This window comes from Polistes canadensis, unplaced genomic scaffold, assembly GCF_001313835.1.
Source record: "Polistes canadensis isolate GaletaPanama2010 unplaced genomic scaffold, ASM131383v1 scaffold_47, whole genome shotgun sequence".
NCBI classification, from domain to species: Eukaryota; Metazoa; Arthropoda; class Insecta; order Hymenoptera; family Vespidae; genus Polistes; species Polistes canadensis.
Genome location: NW_014569594.1, coordinates 132,887 through 151,302, shown reverse-complemented (window position 1 = coordinate 151,302; position 18,416 = coordinate 132,887). Strand labels below are relative to the sequence as shown.

The 18,416-nt window shown below is 33.3% G+C and overlaps 2 protein-coding genes across 2 annotated transcripts in view; one reads left to right on the top strand and one right to left on the bottom strand.

Moving 5' to 3' along the window:
* Window positions 1-15,370, bottom strand: part of LOC106785242 (nuclear anchorage protein 1-like) — a 70,373-nt gene extending 55,003 nt beyond the window's left edge. The window contains exons 1-2 of the mRNA XM_014745524.1: window positions 15,083-15,370; window positions 11,545-11,981 (exon numbers count right to left, since the gene is read on the bottom strand). Of these exons, the coding sequence (XP_014601010.1) occupies window positions 11,545-11,760 (216 nt within the window). The 5' untranslated portion in view covers window positions 11,761-11,981; window positions 15,083-15,370. The remainder of the gene's footprint in view (window positions 1-11,544; window positions 11,982-15,082) is intronic.
* Window positions 15,371-15,661: 291 nt separating this feature from the next.
* LOC106785277 (acylglycerol kinase, mitochondrial) lies at window positions 15,662-18,409 on the top strand. The gene is made up of 9 exons (XM_014745589.1): window positions 15,662-15,908; window positions 16,038-16,155; window positions 16,259-16,378; window positions 16,454-16,847; window positions 17,010-17,125; window positions 17,197-17,384; window positions 17,568-17,714; window positions 17,963-18,081; window positions 18,193-18,409. Exons 2-9 carry the CDS (start codon window positions 16,046-16,048, stop codon window positions 18,319-18,321), a joined length of 1,323 nt encoding a protein of 440 aa, XP_014601075.1. The 5' UTR covers window positions 15,662-15,908; window positions 16,038-16,045; the 3' UTR covers window positions 18,322-18,409.
* Window positions 18,410-18,416: the final 7 nt, after the last annotated feature.

The following is an 18,416-nucleotide window of genomic DNA, read 5'->3' as shown; positions in this document are numbered from 1 at the left end:
AAGAAAGAAAAAAAACAAAATAACGAAAGAGTAAAAAAAAAAAAAAGGAAAGATCGGGGAGAGGACTAACGTCGGCTTCGAAGCGTGAACCACGAACGATGACCGTACACCAAAGAACAAATGTCGGATAATTTTCATTGGAAAATATTTAATCCTTTTCGTCGAAACTTTAAAATAAAAAAAAAACAAAAAAATAAACCGTCCCGAAAGAATAAAATTGCAAGGAACGCCGATAGGAAACTATGTAGATTTTGAAAATAAAATCGAATATAATGTAATTTAAACTAATTAAAATTTCAAGATAACCATCCGACAAGGCATGGAATGCAAAATACACGCGCGCAGCACAAACCGGAAAGTAACAAAGTCTTTTACGCGTGTAGGCGTGTTCATTCTCCGGTGTGGGTAGACGCCATATTTCAATGTATACGCACACAAATATGCGGTTATGTACGGGTCACATACATGCGTAGGAGTAAGCGCAAGCTTCACATACGTGTAGGATCCTCGAAAGGGCCTTGACCGTTTCCAAATGCCTCCAGGAACGGAGCTCTACACTTACTACTACAACTACTACCTGCCCAGACTAAGAGCTGAGATATCGTGACGTTAAATATCGAGTCTTTTCTTGGCGAGACGTGATTAATGTTGATTTTCATCGAACAGTCAGTGACTAGGCCATGGCCGAGAAGAGTTGATCTCTCTGATGTTTTTTATGAGTTAACGAGACCCACGGGTACGACTCGTGAAAGATCCTACTACGAGGAAACATTTTTAATTTGAGACTGACCGGAAGACCCTGACCTCTTTCCGTATTATTATTATTATTATTAATATTATTATTATGCATTTTGTATGAATCTTATGAAACTTTACTTATATTATCGTGAATCAAACATTTTATTTTATATAAATAGATTTAAAGAAAAAGTTTATATAATATAGCAGATATACGACAAAGTTCAAAAATAAAAATACAAAATTTTAATCTTCAAGATAATAATAAAAAATAATATGAAAACGTGTTATACGTTTACAATACGTCATTCCAAATACGTATGCATACAATTATACAAGTAAATATAAATCGCACGATCTGAACGGCCCCGTTCCTCCTTATAACCCTGAAATCAAAGAAGCATCGAGCCGTACTACTGCTCTTCTTAACTTCTAATTAGATCTATCTCGCTGGGAATCCTTTCGACCGAAGGTTCCCGCGAGTCCTACAGAAGGGAAGAAAAATTACTTCCCACGAACGTACCTCCTCGAACTTGACCGATTACCTTCCGATAGTATTTTACTAATTTTCTATCAATCGCATTGAAGATAAAAGCACGCAATTATCCTGTCAACAATATTTATCAATCATGGCAAATCCGTATTAATCGTTGAAATAATAAAATCAATATGGGATCTGATCATAAACGATGTTTATGCTTAATCTCTAATGTAAAAATAGATATATTTTCCTCCTAGCGTTTAAACTACGTAAACAGAAACCAGAGGAATGTTACACACACACACACAAGAAAAGAGTCATTTGATTATTAAAAGTATATGTGTTATTAAAAGAAAACGTTGCAATTCAAAGTAAAAAACGAAAAGAAAAAAATCTTGTTTTTGCCACAAAAAAAACGAATATCAAAGAATTTCAATTGATTTTTATCCTCTCTTGTGTCATTAAAGTTCTCTCTCTTATTTTTTTTCTCTCTCTACCACTTTGTCCCCATCCTATGTCCTTTACTCTCCCTACCTATCTATCTATCTATTTATCTATCTATCTATCCATCTATTCATCTCAGTCGTCTCTCTATGATCAGCCCAAGTTAACTATGCACTAAGCCAATGTTACATAATCACAATAAATTACAAACGACGAATGACATCACGTCCCGCGTTATAAGTGTGAGGTCATCAGGTGCTGACTGGATCGAAAGTACAGGTTTTTACGGCCATCTTGTTTGGCCTCGCTCGTCGAGGGTGACGGCATAACCGTATATGCGTTCTCGCTCTTACTACACGCATAGGTAGTTCGAGGTTGACAAAAAAAAAAGAAAAAGAAAACTAGAAGTCGATTCCCAACATCACGTGTTCTCCTCTCTCAACGATTAAAAAGAAAAAGAAAAATGAAAGGAAAAGTTTTATTCGGCGATTCCCCCCCCCCCCAAATTCCTATCTCCAAAAGTACAATTCTTCGAGAAAGTACATCCCATCATCTCACTAGATGTTAAAAAACTGATATACTTCGGTATATATATATATATATATATATATATATANGTATAATTTATTAATTAAATCAAAGAAAAAATAAAATAGAAAAAAAAGAGAAAGAGAGAGATAGATAGATAGATTGTAAAATGGGTATAGGAAGATTTTGTTATTAAAAAAAAAAAACATTTGTTTGTTCTCAATTCTATTAATTATATATATATATATATATATATATTTTTCTTTTTAATTTTCTTCCATACTCTCATCTTAAATTTACAAAGTCATGTTTTATATTTAAATGGACAGATAGATACGCTCGTTGTCGGAACTGTACGATCGTTAGAAGAAAAATATGCGTCTCTCTGTTTTTCTATAACTCCGGATATAATACTTGAACTATTTTTAACTCCCTCTACCTCTCTCTCTCTCTCTCTCTTTTGAATTTTCGACGCATATCGAAATTAAAGAACGCAGGAAGGTTAAATAGTTTTGAAACCGGGCCAAGTATCGTTCTTGACGATGAAAAATATGAAAAAAGAAGACAGCTATCTTGTATACACGATCATCGATCGATAGTTAGTTAAGGGAATCGACGTTTCGTCGATGTTACACATCCTATCTGATAAAAGTACATCCGTCATTCAACATTTCCTTCTTCTTCTTCTTCTTTCATCGAGCCATTCATAGATACGAATGATACCAACCATGAGAGTGACACGGTTGAGTTACTTACGATTGCCAGTTGAAAAATATCGACCGGATGTTGTACAGCATCATCCTCGAGATCGTTTATTTTCATTAAGGGAAGAAAGAGAGAGATAGATAGAGAGAGAGAGAGAGAGACGACAACGTGAATAGATCGGTGACAACGTATGTCATCATCTTTTTTTTACACTATCTTTCTTTTTCAATTATAACGACAAACAACATAATTGCAGTAAAAATAATAACTCTCTCTCTCTCTCTCTCTCTCTTTCTTTCTTTCTTTTTATTTTTCTCTTTCTCTCTTTTACTCTGATCGATCCTTTTATTAAATTCAAAAGTTCAAGGCAACTAGAGAAGAAAATTAGGACGCGAGTCGACAAATTATTATCCGATCGTCCTCCGGCGTTCTAATTTTCAGAAATGATCGCATGCAACGAAAACCGAAACGTGATTCACACTTCTTATAATATGGCATAATGTCGTATATATTTTAAATTTTGTACTACTTCGTACGCCAAAATTCATCGAGAATTTTATACAAGCCAGTAATGTTCTAACGATATCCTCTTTCTTTAACTTTGACTTACGTTAGTTATTCGTTTATCCAAAAAGAAAAATAATAGCCGATGCATCGCTATGCTTCGAGAGACTTTAACAAATGGTGTTTAAAATGCCAGTGTCAAACGGTTGAACTTTGAACCACTTGCATCGGATATATCACGTTCCAAGTCAACTTCTAATTGTATCGTTCAAGATGAAAACTGTTACGTCTTCTATTTTAGAAACGCTTTATTGCAACAATCAGATACGTCCAAAATCTACTATATAGTTATGAATCACGGGGTGTTAATCATACGATATTCAAGGTTAAGGTAAAACAATGGGGAGATGCATCATCAATGTCAATGAGAACACGAATTCAATTTAATCTACCACTTTACATGTTTTTTTTTGTTTTTTTTTTTCACATCAAATGAGATATAAAATGAAATATATGTAGATCTTTGATTAGACTATTAAAATTTGAATGAAATTATTTAGCAATTATTCTCGTCCTTCTCGAAATATATTTTGATGTTTATTTTGTATCGTTAGACTAAAGTAGTATATTATCGCTTTTCGATAGATAGCAATCATCTTCGACACGTCCTTTTCATTGAGTCTTAATTAAATGTACGAGGAAGAAGAGATGCTGGAGGAAAGAAGAAGTAGGAGAGTTACATTTATTACCGAGGGGGCCGATGAAGAGCAAAGTTGAAAGGGTCGAGGTCGCGGTTGTCACGAATGCGAGCAAGAAAGAAAAAGGGAGAGAAAGAGAAAAATAGATAGATAGAGAGAAAGTGAAAAAGAAGAAAACAGAGAACACGACTTTTGAGAATTTATTTATAATAGTCTCCTTGGTATTTCATAGTAGCTTTCACGACTTTCTCATGACACTGCTCGCATTACAATTTTTATTTTTCCCTAATAAACCGCAAAAACACGAGATAACTCTTTGCAATACGCTCACAACCGATCCACATCCTTTTTCTAATATTCTATATTTTCTTCTATTTTTTGTATTTTGTTTTATTTTAATTCTCTTATTTCCATTTCAAATAATCGGTTAATAAATAATATCTCTGACGTAATACCTTATTAAAAGAGAGAAAGAGAGAGAGAGAGAGAGAGAGAGAGAGAGAGAGAGAGAGAAGGTATTCTCGTTAGTTGCGAGAAGTCATCTCTTTGAAATGTTATGTAAATTTTTGTTGTAGAATTCAAAGAACGAAATTAAGAATGAGCTATATCAAGAAACAGGAATAGGGTTAAGGTATAAAGGGGTTGCAGAGAACGATTAAGCAATACCTCGGTACTTATTCATTCGTTTCGTGAAGGAATTTATCTTTCGAGAAGAAATAATAAAAAAGCAATTGTTCTACATATTTTATAAATTTCCAGGAATGTAACTAGGTTAGTAACTGAACTAAATTCATGATTATCACCAAGCATGCGCATACCTAATCCTCGTGTTGTTGTATACGAAGGAGTCTATTAAAAAACTGAACAATAAAATGAAAAAATGTTGATCGTGGTGTATTGAAATAAATTCAACAAAACAATATATACATGGTTTTCAATCGCGTACGTTATTTTCACAAATATCTTCGATTTTTCAACGTATAATCGCAACATTCGTAAAATTGATATTACAAATACAACTTTTAAATTGTAATCAACTTATAAAAAAAAAAAAAAAAACAAAAAAAAGAGAGAGAAAAGAAAAATAACAACGATTTTTTAATCCATTACCATTATAACTTGCTACGCGTTAAAAAGAAAGTATATTAAATTGATGTAAATTGTCAGCTACGATTAAATATAAAGATCACGCTAATAAAATGATAATCTCTACGTATAAAGAAAAAAAAATATATATACATATTACGAATGTGACACGAGAAACACGCGATACAAAAAAATTCGAGAGAATAAAAAAAAGGGAACGCATTGGAAGGTATTATTATTGTACATTATTTCATTCTCTTGGTGAACAAATTCAAATGAAGAATAATTACAATATATAATTAGGAAAAAAAAAAGAAAAGAATATTTCTAAAAGATTACGTACAATGATTAATTTGACTTTAACATTTTACTCGAGTATAATGTCGTGGATAAACTAACAACGTACATACATAAATACATACATAAATTCAAAGTTATTAGTCGAGTAAATACTGAAATGCGAATAATCGAAAAGATGTATTAAAAGAAGATATTTGCGGAGAACGTTAAAGTAAGGAACAGGGAGAAGGTAAAAATTGCGGAAACAGAGCAGAACAGATGAAGGTAGGGCAGGACTTTTTACATAGGTAGGTGAGTAATAGATACATGTACATGTACGTATCTACGTACATATACATAGCTATATGTAGGACAAGCAAGATGGAGTCTCAAGCTTCGGGTCGATACGAACGCGGCAGCGCTATTGCACCAAACCTCCCCCTCATTCCTTCCCCACAGACATCACTCTGTTTCTCGTTTTACCATCTTTCTTTTATTCTTTATTTATTTATTTATTTATTTCTTACCTTCCCTTCTTATATCCGTTTGTTTATTTAGTTACCCGAACCCCACTACTTTTCGGTGTCAATTCATGACAACTTATATTTTATTCTAACAGATAAAGATTTGCATTCGATGCAACAACAGGTAACTTTGTTATTTAAATTCAGATAGAAGCTTTTAACGTCTCGATTCTTTTTATTGATAATATAAACGATCGTGTCAAGTTTACTTTCTTCTTCTTCTTTTATGTTATTTTTTATTCGAATATATCACGACTTTTTTCTCTCTGCTGGTACAACGGATGTATTTTTTGTTTCATCGATTAAATTAATTTTCTCGTATATTTATACATCCATATATTTATGTTTGAAAGAATATTATCCGAAAAATATTCAATACTCGTCTCTTCAAGAATACGATTACGTCATCATATTATATGAAAGAACAGTTAAATCAAAATGTCATAGAATCATACCCACGTACGAAATATCACGGACGTGTCCTTAATTTATTCGCGTGTATCTTTTAAAAAGTGCTTTCATAATGAAAAGAGGTACGATTCACAACACTACTGTAATTGTACGCACACAAGAGCGCGCATCTTACAAACGAACGAACGACTACTACACTAAACCCATACGACATTTTATTCGAAGCAAATAGGATTCATCTTTTTAAATGGTGTCTTTCTTTTTATCATTTTTGAATAAATACGTGCACAAACTCTGTAGGAGAATAATAATATTTTGACGATAACTATTTATAATTTTAACTCGCTTACTTGTTTGCTTTTTAATTATACATGTGCATGCATATAACTCTATATTCGATAAGATAAAAAAGAAAAAAAAGAGAAAAAGAATTAAAAGGAGGCATTGATTCTAAATGCGATTGAAAAGATAAACGAATTTGAAGTAGGAAAAAAAGATCTCTCAAAGTCTAACGGCACTTGAGAATAAAAGTATGTAAAGCTTCGGAATGCAGAAAGAGAGAGAAAGAGAGAGACCACTTCGAAGGACCAATTTAATTCTCGACGTAGAGTAGTCCTCTACGTTTGCCTAAATTAAACGACATTGGGGTGCTATGAACCTTGGTTTAGCTGTTAAAGACTCAAGAAGGGGAGTCGTCGGCAGTCGGGTTAGCAGGTCGAAAGGACTGTAACGGGTAAAGAGAGGAGAGATATTGACAATGCAAAAGGGGGTCGATCCCTCGTGTCGGTTATACACGTTCGTGAGCGTAATTCTACACATTGTGGTATGTATATGTGTAAAGGGAACTCTACGCGGTTGCAATGTAAAGCTGAAATATCGGTTTCCGTTGTTCAAATGATACCGATGATGGATTCAAAATACAAAAATAAGTCAAATGCTAATCGATAAACGTCATAAAATTTAAAACAAAAATGTCATCTAATATATTAGGTTGTTCGTAATTTCTCAATTTCATCGAGTATTTAAATAATGTGTAATATAAAACAAAAATCTCTCTAAACGAAGTTGTTGATATGAAATATAAAAAGAAACGTGTCTGTTATTTACTATTACAAAAATGAAATTACTTTTCGAACGATCTATTCTTTACGAGAAAATAAGTTGAATAATTTTAAGATTATGTCGAAAAATATAAATAAATGATTTCTATGTTAAGCACAAAACTATTTAACCCAACTGCTATATATGTAAGTATTGATTATTATACCGATTTATTATCAATATTATGTTTCAACTTTAAGTTGAAAATTTTCATCTAATAAAATATCAAATTGAAATTGTGTTTATTTGAAGTATATATATGTAATTGTTAAACAAACATACTTTATATATTATTCTTACTTTAACGGGTATTAAACTGATTCTGATATATAAACACACACTCACCACAACTAACATTAGAACCTTCCATAATCTCATTCAACTGTCGATCGACTGAGGGTTTTATCTCTCTCTCTCTCTTTCTCCCTACCTTTATGCTCCCTCTCTCTTAACGTAATTTCATAAAATATTATCTTTACCGCCTCCCAAAAAGTTTCACTTAAAAAAAAAACAGAAAAAAGAAAAATAAAAGAATATCGAATTATCATGATACTATCATCGAATTCACAAGGTCGCAAGAGATATAAGATAATAATAAAACTATATCTCGATTTATCCTAGTAACGTTCGATGAACGGGGTCAACCGTACACAAAGCTTTTAACGGCAACAGCGTTTTATCGGACTTTATTGAACTGGGTCAATCACATTTCCTATATCGTCGACCGTGCGTAAGTATCTATCAAAAGAATAGCTCGCCAAATTTCAAGTAAAACTTACGAAGATAATTTTTATTTTCCTCTATCCAACGTATAAATAAAATATTTATACGTATATTATGCGCTTTTTCTATGACATTTCAAATAATACATATAATAATGATATTTTACCGATCTATGTATAAACGAAAAACGAAATTTTTTGTTGATGAAATTCGCGTTACCGAAACGAAATAATCTTTTTCAAAGGAAAAAATCCGTTGACTTCTTTTTGACAATTATTTCAAAGAAAAAAAAAAGGAAAAGAAGTTCACTCGTTAAAGCGAAAAGCTCATCCGTTCGTTCGTTCGTTCGACATGCAAAGCCGTGTTGTGTGCTTTTCCGCTTTGCCGATGGCGCCATTACCAGACGAACGTGTGCACACGCAAATACATTTATTTTCAGTCTTTACTTTTACGCCGACACGAAAAGGGGTGGTTATCTGTATCCACATATATACATAGATACATCATAAAAATATACATGTTTACGTACATTCATACATACATGTATTTTACACACCTATGCATTCACACTAAACATATATATGAAATACTATGTAACGTGCACGTGTACGTCCTCTTCTCTCTTCCCTTCTCTCACTCACTCTCTCTCTCTCTCTCTCTAAAATGCGATTTCACAACCCAGTTCCGTCCGGTTGAAAATGAACGAATAGAAAATAGGATCCAAAGCCGATATCTGTTAGTCCTATGCGCACATAAAACGTAATTTTTTCATCCAATTGTTACCGAAAAAAGTTTTTCAATGCATAAACTTCTGAACAAAAGTTCGCTCGCGTTTACAATAATATCGTGGAATCTCTGCCGGAAGGTATTAAATCCAAAACAAGATCTTCTTTCTATCTTTCTCTCTCTCTCTCTCCCCTCTCCCTTTTCGTTCGAAAAGTATTTACAAAAGAATGAAACATTTCGGTATATTAAAATTCAAATGAAAAAATTCACAATGAAATATGTAAATAATATCCCTTTCATTTAAATTCCCCCATTTTTTTATTTCCCATGGAAAAAAAAATATATATATATAAAAAGTTCTTCGTGAGAATTTATGAACTAATTTCTAAGAGAAAGAAAAAGACATTCCAGAGATATCTCATCGTGAATATAATAAGGCAGCTGTTAGCTTAGCACAACGTCTGATTAAGAACGGCGGCACGTAACACACGAGTCAGCAGTACTCATCATCAAGAGTGTACTTTCATCGCCTTCTATGAACTGACGTGTCACACGGTGGGCAGCACATAATCACGACCTAAAAAATGAATTAGGACGAAATTGCGTTGATCCTTATTCTTCTTCTTCTTCTTAATCTCACAAAAATTAATGATCATTCTTTCCGTTCGTTTCTTTCGATTTGGGGTCACCTATATTCGTCATCATCCCCCTTATTATACTTGGAAGGACTGTCATGTTCTTTGTTAATTTTATTAAAGGCCCAATTTCAAGTGTCGCCATGATATCATATCCGCGGCACGCGTTTAAACTCGATTAAGAGAATCGATTAACGCATTTATTTTATACGTTGAGAACAATATCTCAAAATGTCAAGGAAAATACTCATAACCAAAAGTTTATTGTAATAACGTTATTACTATTATTATTATAGATCAAGAGAGCACGTATAAATTTCATGTCTACGTTGCTATTTATTCCTTGAGATAGCACTTTACCTATCTATGGTCTTGAGAACGTTTAAAGGGTGAACGATAAGGATAGTAGAAAGGGGGAACGACCCGTACGAGTCGGCCCTTCAGGCATTTCTTGCTACCACACAATATGCCTACGTAACATATGGCTCAGATGACTCTTCAAAGCTCACCGATTTTATTTTCTCTTTTCTTTTATATTATAGGGATATAAGAAATAAAAGCTAAACCAAGCATAAAAACGATTTTAAATTGACCCACGGTCTACTTTCGTATATGATAAACCAATTGAATTACAAACCGAACCAAATTTTTTGTTGTTCTTCATAAAATAAAATATTCATAATACGTTGCGCTAAATTAAAAATTGTTTAGTCTTGCATGAAAACATTTTTCTGTCGAATTCGTTTGCATTTTAATATTAATATAAAAATTTTGTTGTTGTTGTCTCTCGAGGCTCAAAACTTTTCAACCAACCCTTTTATACTCGAAATATTTTCAGATTAACATTTTATATTTGATCGAATGGATCGACGGTGAAGTTTTTATCCGAAAAATAAATCTAAAATAAGTTTATCTTAAGTTAGACGCGGATATTACGCGTTCGGTTAGATTAATTAAACAGTAATGTTCGTGATCTGAAAACTCGTGGTAGATTTACGTGGAAATACGATTTGATCCATGATGTAATCATTCGTGAGTCTATAACGAGACGTAAACACACGCACACAAAGAGAACGGATAAACGATGCAATATGTGAAACACAATAACAAATAGCAAGTAGTAGGATGATACGAGTAAACGAAGCCCTATAGGTGCGATATGTTTTGAACGAGTATGCAGTTTATTTATTCCTCGAAGAAATTCAATAATAACGAGTGTCACTTTAATTCGAGCAGTGATTCCAACGATAAGATATTTTTCGAATTTCTAACTCAAGTATTTTTGATTACTCGCGTGTCCCGATTTTCTGTCGTAATAATCATTAAAACTTATCATTATTTTTTTAAATTGATTTTTACGAAAGTCCGCGCATTCGTTTCACCAATTTCACGTTCCTTGCATTTTTGTCGAGCGTATTGAAAATAAAACAAGAATAAAAATATCTACGAAACAAGCAGTATCAAAGTCCAAATCGAAATAAACACGCGTGTACACCATCGTGCTTACTATTATAGTAATGGTCTGCGGCCCACGGTAACCGTGACCTTTTACGAAGCAACAACAGTCTATTCGTCTTAATGGTCGCTTTACATGCCACTGCGCAAAGTAACGATCTGAGGTACGTAAGAGAAGACTAAAAAAAAACGTGATCGGACATTTCTCTCTCTCTTGTCTGGGTACATGTTCAAAAATAAAAAAAAAATAAAAAAACTAAAAAACTAAAAGAGTTTTACTCCTTTAAAACTGAAGTAACTATATGCCGTGTCTAGTCCTCGAAACCAAATTATTCGAAGACAATAATATCGATAGATCGGCCTTATTTTTTGAAAACATTCAAAAAAAAAAAGATGAACAAAATTTACGAAACAATAAATGACGAAAGAGAAAATGATATTTTCAATTGATCTTTCGAAATCAATGCAATAATTATAAATAACAATAATAATAATAATCATCTTACCTGTTTTCCAGCACGCGGCAATGTCTCAACGTTGGTACCACCGACAACCGGCGCCTTCTCCGTTCCGCCATTTTGGTGAACGACATTCGTGTTCGCGTTGATGTTGACATTGACATTTGCATTGATGTTAGCGTTAACATTGTTCACATTATCGGTCGCATTACCGTTCGTATTCCCACCGGCGCCACCGCCACCTTTCCCCTCCTCCCCCGTCATCTCTTCGAGCTCGGTCACGAGCTTATTTCTTTTTCCTTTTTCCTTCCTTCTTCTTCTTTCCTATTTTCCTCTTTTCTCTCTCCCTCTCTCCCTCTCTCTCTATCTCTTTCGTTCTCTTTCTTTCGCACCACGACGTCCTTGTCTTCTTTCTCGTACCCCTTTCGTTCAACGAAGAATTAATTTCTTCTGTCTCTCTCGACTATCCAAAATCCGGATATTTGCTAAGAATGAATGAATGCACACCATGAACGATGGGAAAATTGCCCCCGAGGAGGAAAATCTTCGCGTTACTTAGGAAGAACCCTCCGGCACTTTTCTCTACCTCGGCATCTCTCCAATTTGAATACCACGGGGGGTGGGGTGGGGGGGATAGGTATTCGGGACGAAATCAAGGGAATAACGTCAAATTTTTTTTTTTCTTTTTTACCAATAAAACTCGGTCATTTTCGAAATCTCATGTGATATGCGTGCGCTTGCTTGCAACGGCGGAAATGGGAACTACTCCATGTTATCTTTTCGCCAGGTGCTCGTACAAACGAACGAACGTACGATCGATCGAAGGAGACGAGTGAGTCTTCCCGATCGAAGATTTTCAGGGAACTATACTAGACGTATATATATTCGAGAGAAAGATAAAGAGAGAAGGAGAGGGAGAAAGAGAGAGAAAGAGAGAGGGAGAGATAGAGAGAGAGAGAGAGAGAGCTCCCGTCCAAATTACTTTCGTTGTTCTTCCGGGGGCTCTATTTTTAGGTAGCCAGATACGCGATACGGTCGACATAACGGTATACGACCAAGTGTTGTACCCGGAGAACGTTCACGAGCCACTTGCATAGTACATTCTCTATATCTCACGTTTGATATTAAGCTATTGGTCAAGGAAAAGCAAAGAACAAATAAATAGAATGAATAGTTTCGTTGATTTTTTTAAAGGACTTTTTAATCCTCACCGTTATATATCTATCACGAGAAAACACACAGGTCTAACGATAAGTGGGTGGTGTATATACTACGTCTGTATACGAAACAAGAAGAACATTCCGAAAGGAATTTCACGCGAGAATGTTTCTCCTTCTCTCTCTCTTTCTCTCGTGTCGAATCTAATCAAAAATAAAAATGACAAAAAAAATAAAATATAGAGAATCAAAGAATAAGCGAGATTGTCGCGAACTAACCATAAGGGGGAAACTCCAGCACCATTTGGTGCGTGTGCCCGTGCAGTCAGCACAGCGGTAGTAGAAGCAGGGAAAATCGATTGGAGCGTGTCCGTTCGAGTACAACTGCGCGCTTCTCCGAAACCACATACGAACGTAATTTTCAAATCAGACCGGTCAAATGATATCTATATAAATGAAGACAAGAAAAAAAAAAGAAAAGAAAAGAAAGAAAAAGATAGAACGATCTTATATTATCTCTCGTCTATTCTTAAAATATAATATTCAAAAGAAAAATATCTTTATAGATTTTCCGTTCAATTTCGTCTCCTCATTACCCTAATCCGAAATATGACTCAACGAGCAAAGAAACCTTTTAAATAAACGTTTAGGAGTAAACATATCCTGTTTACTATCCTACCAGACATGGGGGGAAAAAGATCCTTCTTCTTCTAAAGTTACCAAAGGGTGACGAACTACTCTACTTTAACGTGCTTCCTCCGATCAAAGAGGTCCTAATATGACGTGGCACGTGGAATTCGCACATCCGTGGACACCGAACCACCCCAACTTTAGAGGACCGAGAGGGTGGTAGAAGATTTTTTCAAGAGACGGCAATTAGTAAACGCTCACGCCGTTAATCGTTTGCCTTTGATGCTACGCCCTGGAGCGATGGACCGACGACGACGACGACGACGACGACGACGACGATGGCTTCACTCTCGTATTTGCCCTCCCGCAACACCCTCCTCCTACCTTCCTCTTACCCCTTCTACCCTCTTCTCGTCTCTTTTCTTCTCTTCTCTTCTCTTCTCTCAACAGAACATGGCACATAAAGAGAACAAGGCGCACCCCTTTCCTATCTCTCTCTCTCTCTCTCTCTCTCTCTCTTTCTCTCTCTCTCTTTCTCTTTATAAATGCACGTCGAATCCATTTTAACCGTCAAATGCATCCGATTTTACGTTAGACGTACTCGACAATACCCGACAACAACTACTCGTTGTTCATGACGTATGAAAAGAGATTGAAAGATTTTTAATATGTGCGCAAAAAATGTAATAAAATTTCTCTCTATTATCACTGCACTATTTTATATTCATACAAGTGCTCTCTACGAACTTAACCGTGAATCTTGTCCGTCCAATTAATTTATCTATTCGAATTAATGATGAATAAACGTGTGTACATATATATATATATATATATATATATATGTATATATGCGCGTATTATTTTATTTCTCTACCCTTTTCGATGTATCTCATTCCAGCTGAAGGTCACCTTCTTACTCGGAGAGGAAAAGGTAAAAAAAGATAAGTATGATGTAGGACTCGGTTAAAAAACTGACCCGAACTAAACTAGTCGAGCGGTAAGTTGTTTTTTGATTTCTTTAGAGAATTCCACTGATGTTACCGGTTATGTGACAGGGACGCGAAAGAGAAAACTGTAACTCTACGATTATTTTTAATCAAATAGTTGTTTTACTTTTGTATAAATGTTTCGTTTCTTTTGTAAATAATTAATCTTATATATTTTTTTACTATACGGAATGAAACGCGTCATGTAAAGTTTTTTAATAAATTAACTTTTCCTTCGATTTTTTTTGACGCGATCGTTAAAACGATGATCCTACTAAGATAACTAGAAATCAATTGTATAGTTATAAAAAATAAGATTTTAGAACAAAAATGTCGGTGCTCCGTTCGATGCGAAACCGAATTCGCGAATGATCCTACTGAAAGAATTAGGAATAATTTTATGTAATTAGAAACAAAAAAAAAATCAGATTTTGAAATTTAAGGAAATAAATTTCGATGCCCTGTTTCATTCGAGTTTTAAACATAATCGCCTATAATACATATATATGTGTGTATATATTATACATATATCAACTATACCGGCCAATACCGCCTGTAAGAGTTTATACCGCGCTTGTCGATCAATGTCTCGAATACTGTTTTCGACGATAGACTTTTTATCCCTTTTTTTTTCAGGAACGATAAAAAATCTCTCTCATTCTTGTTCGTCGATGATTTAAGATTGAAAAATACTTTGTCGTTGTCGTTAATCCGAGATGATAGAAAAAAAAAAGAAACGAAATCTAACGGAGAGATGTGAGGTATTCGAAAAGGAGTATACTTGTTTAGAACTGAAGATCTTAAATTACGAACCACTAAATGTCGAGGCACTTTTCCCATTCGATTGTTTCCTTCACTGTCAAATCACACGACGCGACATTATTCTATTACGAATAACGTTTCTCTCGTGACGCGCGTTGAAATCCAGTATACCGTCGTACAAATCAAGAAATTTGTATGTGTTAAACCGTGGGGGAAGAAAGGTTCTCTCTCTCTTTCTCTTTGATCGTGGCACGACCGCCCTCCTGGAAACTCTGTACGTTTTTGATCAGCTTCGTATTGTATGACCGAGCTCAACGCTTGAACTGACCTCTTCTGAATACTACATGAATTACAAGCTTTTGAAAGTACTTGCTGGAAATGCTCCAATGATATAATTCTGCCATATGCCGCTACGCTCGCTGCAATCTTTTAAACAACGATTAAGCGCGAAATTGATTAATTATTTTAATATTTATTTTATTGAATATATTTATTATGCGATATTTATCTTTATAAATTATTGTCAATCTTTTTAGTCTGAAATTTAATTTAATCTAAATTTAATGTCATCTTTTCGTAATTTTCACTTTTATATTAACGCTAATACTTTATATATATAGTATATGTCTCTATGTATGCGTTCTTTAAGTAAAACTACGGTCAGTCATACACGTTATTTTATATATTTTATATAAATCAGTTCATATATATTAATTATATAATGAATAGAAAAATGTTCGTATATCAATGATACTTGATTATTGTTAATAAAATTTATTGTAACATATAAAAAATATTAAATATCGATTCGTAATGTAAAAAGTTAACCTCAATCCATCTACCTTTAAATGTATACAATTTTGTGACAAATATACATGTAAGTACATTAAATTTACACTAAAATGTTGTATAATTAATTTATCATTATATCCATATAAAGAAAATGAATGTGTATTACATTTATATTTATTAATAATATGAAATCTTTTTTCTTCTTAATACATAGAATCAAAAATGGCCAGAGTACTGAAATTTTTCAAAACGATAAGAAATAATTGGAAAAAATCTGCATTTGGGGCTGCTGTTTTATCATATGGAGTTTCATACAGTAAAGAGAAATACGAGTATGATATTTTGATAATTATAAGCAATTTAAATCATTCAATAATGTTTCATAATATAATAATTATATTTTAATGAATGATTTTTTAATGGTTGTATTTTTAGCACTCAAATGTTGATGAGACAATATTGTGAGGATGTAGTCAAATATGGGAACGAACCTTGTCCCACAACCATAAAACCTCGCCATGTCACAGTTATTTTAAATCCTGCTGCTAAAAACAGGTTTAAGTTGAGAACATAAAACTACTACTGCATCCTAAAAAGTCATTTCTAATACATTGATTTATTAATTTTCAGGAAAGCAAAAAAGTTATTCGAGAATTATTGCGAGCCATTGTTACATTTAGCTGGAATTGCAGTAACAGTTGTACAAACTGAATCAACAAGTCATACCCGTAGTATAGTAGAAAATTTAGACATTCTAACCGATGCTATAATTGTGGCAGGAGGAGACGGTACTTTATCTGATGTTATAACCGGTTTGATGAGAAGATACAAAAATAATTTTCATTCTGTGAAACAATGCCCAATCGGTGTCTTACCACTGGGAGAAACAAATACTGTTTCCCATGCTTTAAATTCTTTGCGCTTTAATAATTTACTTGAAATACGTGAGATGACAGAAGCTACAATGGCTGTTATAAAAGGCAACCAAAAGTTCATAGATATTATTGAAGTTTATCCGCTTAAAGTAAGTTATAAGAGAATAGATTTATTCAATTTTGCAGCTAAAAATTGAACACAGATTATGATATCCTAATAACTATTGAAATTTTATCTTTATCACTCACTCTCATATTCACACAATTTACATTTATAAAATTTATTCATTTCTATTATATCGATATTCAAGGAAGATTCTGAAAATGAATTAAAACCGGTCTATGCAGCTGGAACAATAGAATGGGGTGCCTGGCAAGATGCATATGCACGAAGAAATAAATATTGGCTTGGAAAAAATTTAAGAAAGTATGATTCACACTTTAAAGTAATATTTTTTGTTTCCATTGATTTACATTAACTTTAAAATCTTATTATAGATATGCAACTTACATATTTAATGGTTACAAAAATAACTTAAACTGGAATTGTAACGGGTTATTGAAATATACTAAACCTTGTGCGGGTTGTTCTCAATGCTATGCAAATACAAATATTGATCAATCTTTACATACAAATAAAAGGTGGTGGCATGCATTTTTGCCTAGGAAAACAATATTAGCGTCAGGTAAACATAACTCGATCAATGCTAAATTCAAATAAACGTTCCTACGAATCCCAGTAATACACTTATCACAATTTATCAGGATAAAAATTAACAATAGTATATAAGAGAAAATTAATTATCGTAATGTGTTCTTTACACTAAGCATATTGGATCTGTATATACATATTTTTTAATTTATTTCAGGAAAGGTAATCGACTATAGTAAAATTACGAATGAAAATTGTAACGTTTCATATGAAGTTCCTATTTCAACAACTGACTTGTATATAAAAACCTCATCTCTAGATGATGCTGAACATCAAAACCATTCTTCGTTAAAAGTTCTATTAGGTAATATAAAACAATAGTAAATAAATTATTTAACATGTTAAATGCTATATGCTGATCCCTATGAACTAGCAGTTAGACTGTCCATCCAGGCAATTGGTCAGTTTCCAATAGCCAACATTTTTATATTTTTTTATGGCTGACAGATCATTTTGGCCTAAATTGATTGAAAGCTAAGGAAAATAAGTTTGGCACTTAACATGGTAACAAAATTATTATATAGTATTATTTAATATGATGTACATTTGTAGGTCCGAAAGATGTAGATTATATGTCATTCGTTAGCGAAGGTTGGAAAAGAATAAATGGAAATAGAACCTTAATAAATTCCTCGTTTGAAGCAAAAGACATTGAATTGTACCCTGAAAAGGTAAATAGTTTTGTTTTGTTTTTACTAAAATTTATGATTTCTAATTTCAGTTTTGTTGTACTTTCAATGTATTATAAAAACATCTTATTCATAACGTATACTTTTTTACAGATTGATGAACGAGTATTTTATATCGATAACGAGGAATTCGATTTAATGGCAGTTCGAATGAAATTACTTCCAAATTGTATAAAAATATTTTGTTCTAATGAGAAAGATGTTAATACATTAAGTAGATAATACTGCAAGTAAAAATTATATTTAAATATTTCTTTTTTATCTCCTATAAGGCACATCACATTTCTTCGGTCTCCATAATAAATATTTTCTAAAAA

Excerpts from the sequence above, each read along its gene's own strand:
- LOC106785277 (XM_014745589.1), top strand. The coding sequence starts at position 16,046 with ATGGCCAGAGTACTGAAATTTTTCAAAACGATAAGAAATAATTGGAAA. Across the intron at positions 16,379-16,453 it reads AATCCTGCTGCTAAAAACAG|GAAAGCAAAAAAGTTATTCG; the intron begins GTTTAAGTTGAG and ends ATTAATTTTCAG. Across the intron at positions 17,385-17,567 it reads GAAAACAATATTAGCGTCAG|GAAAGGTAATCGACTATAGT; the intron begins GTAAACATAACT and ends AATTTATTTCAG.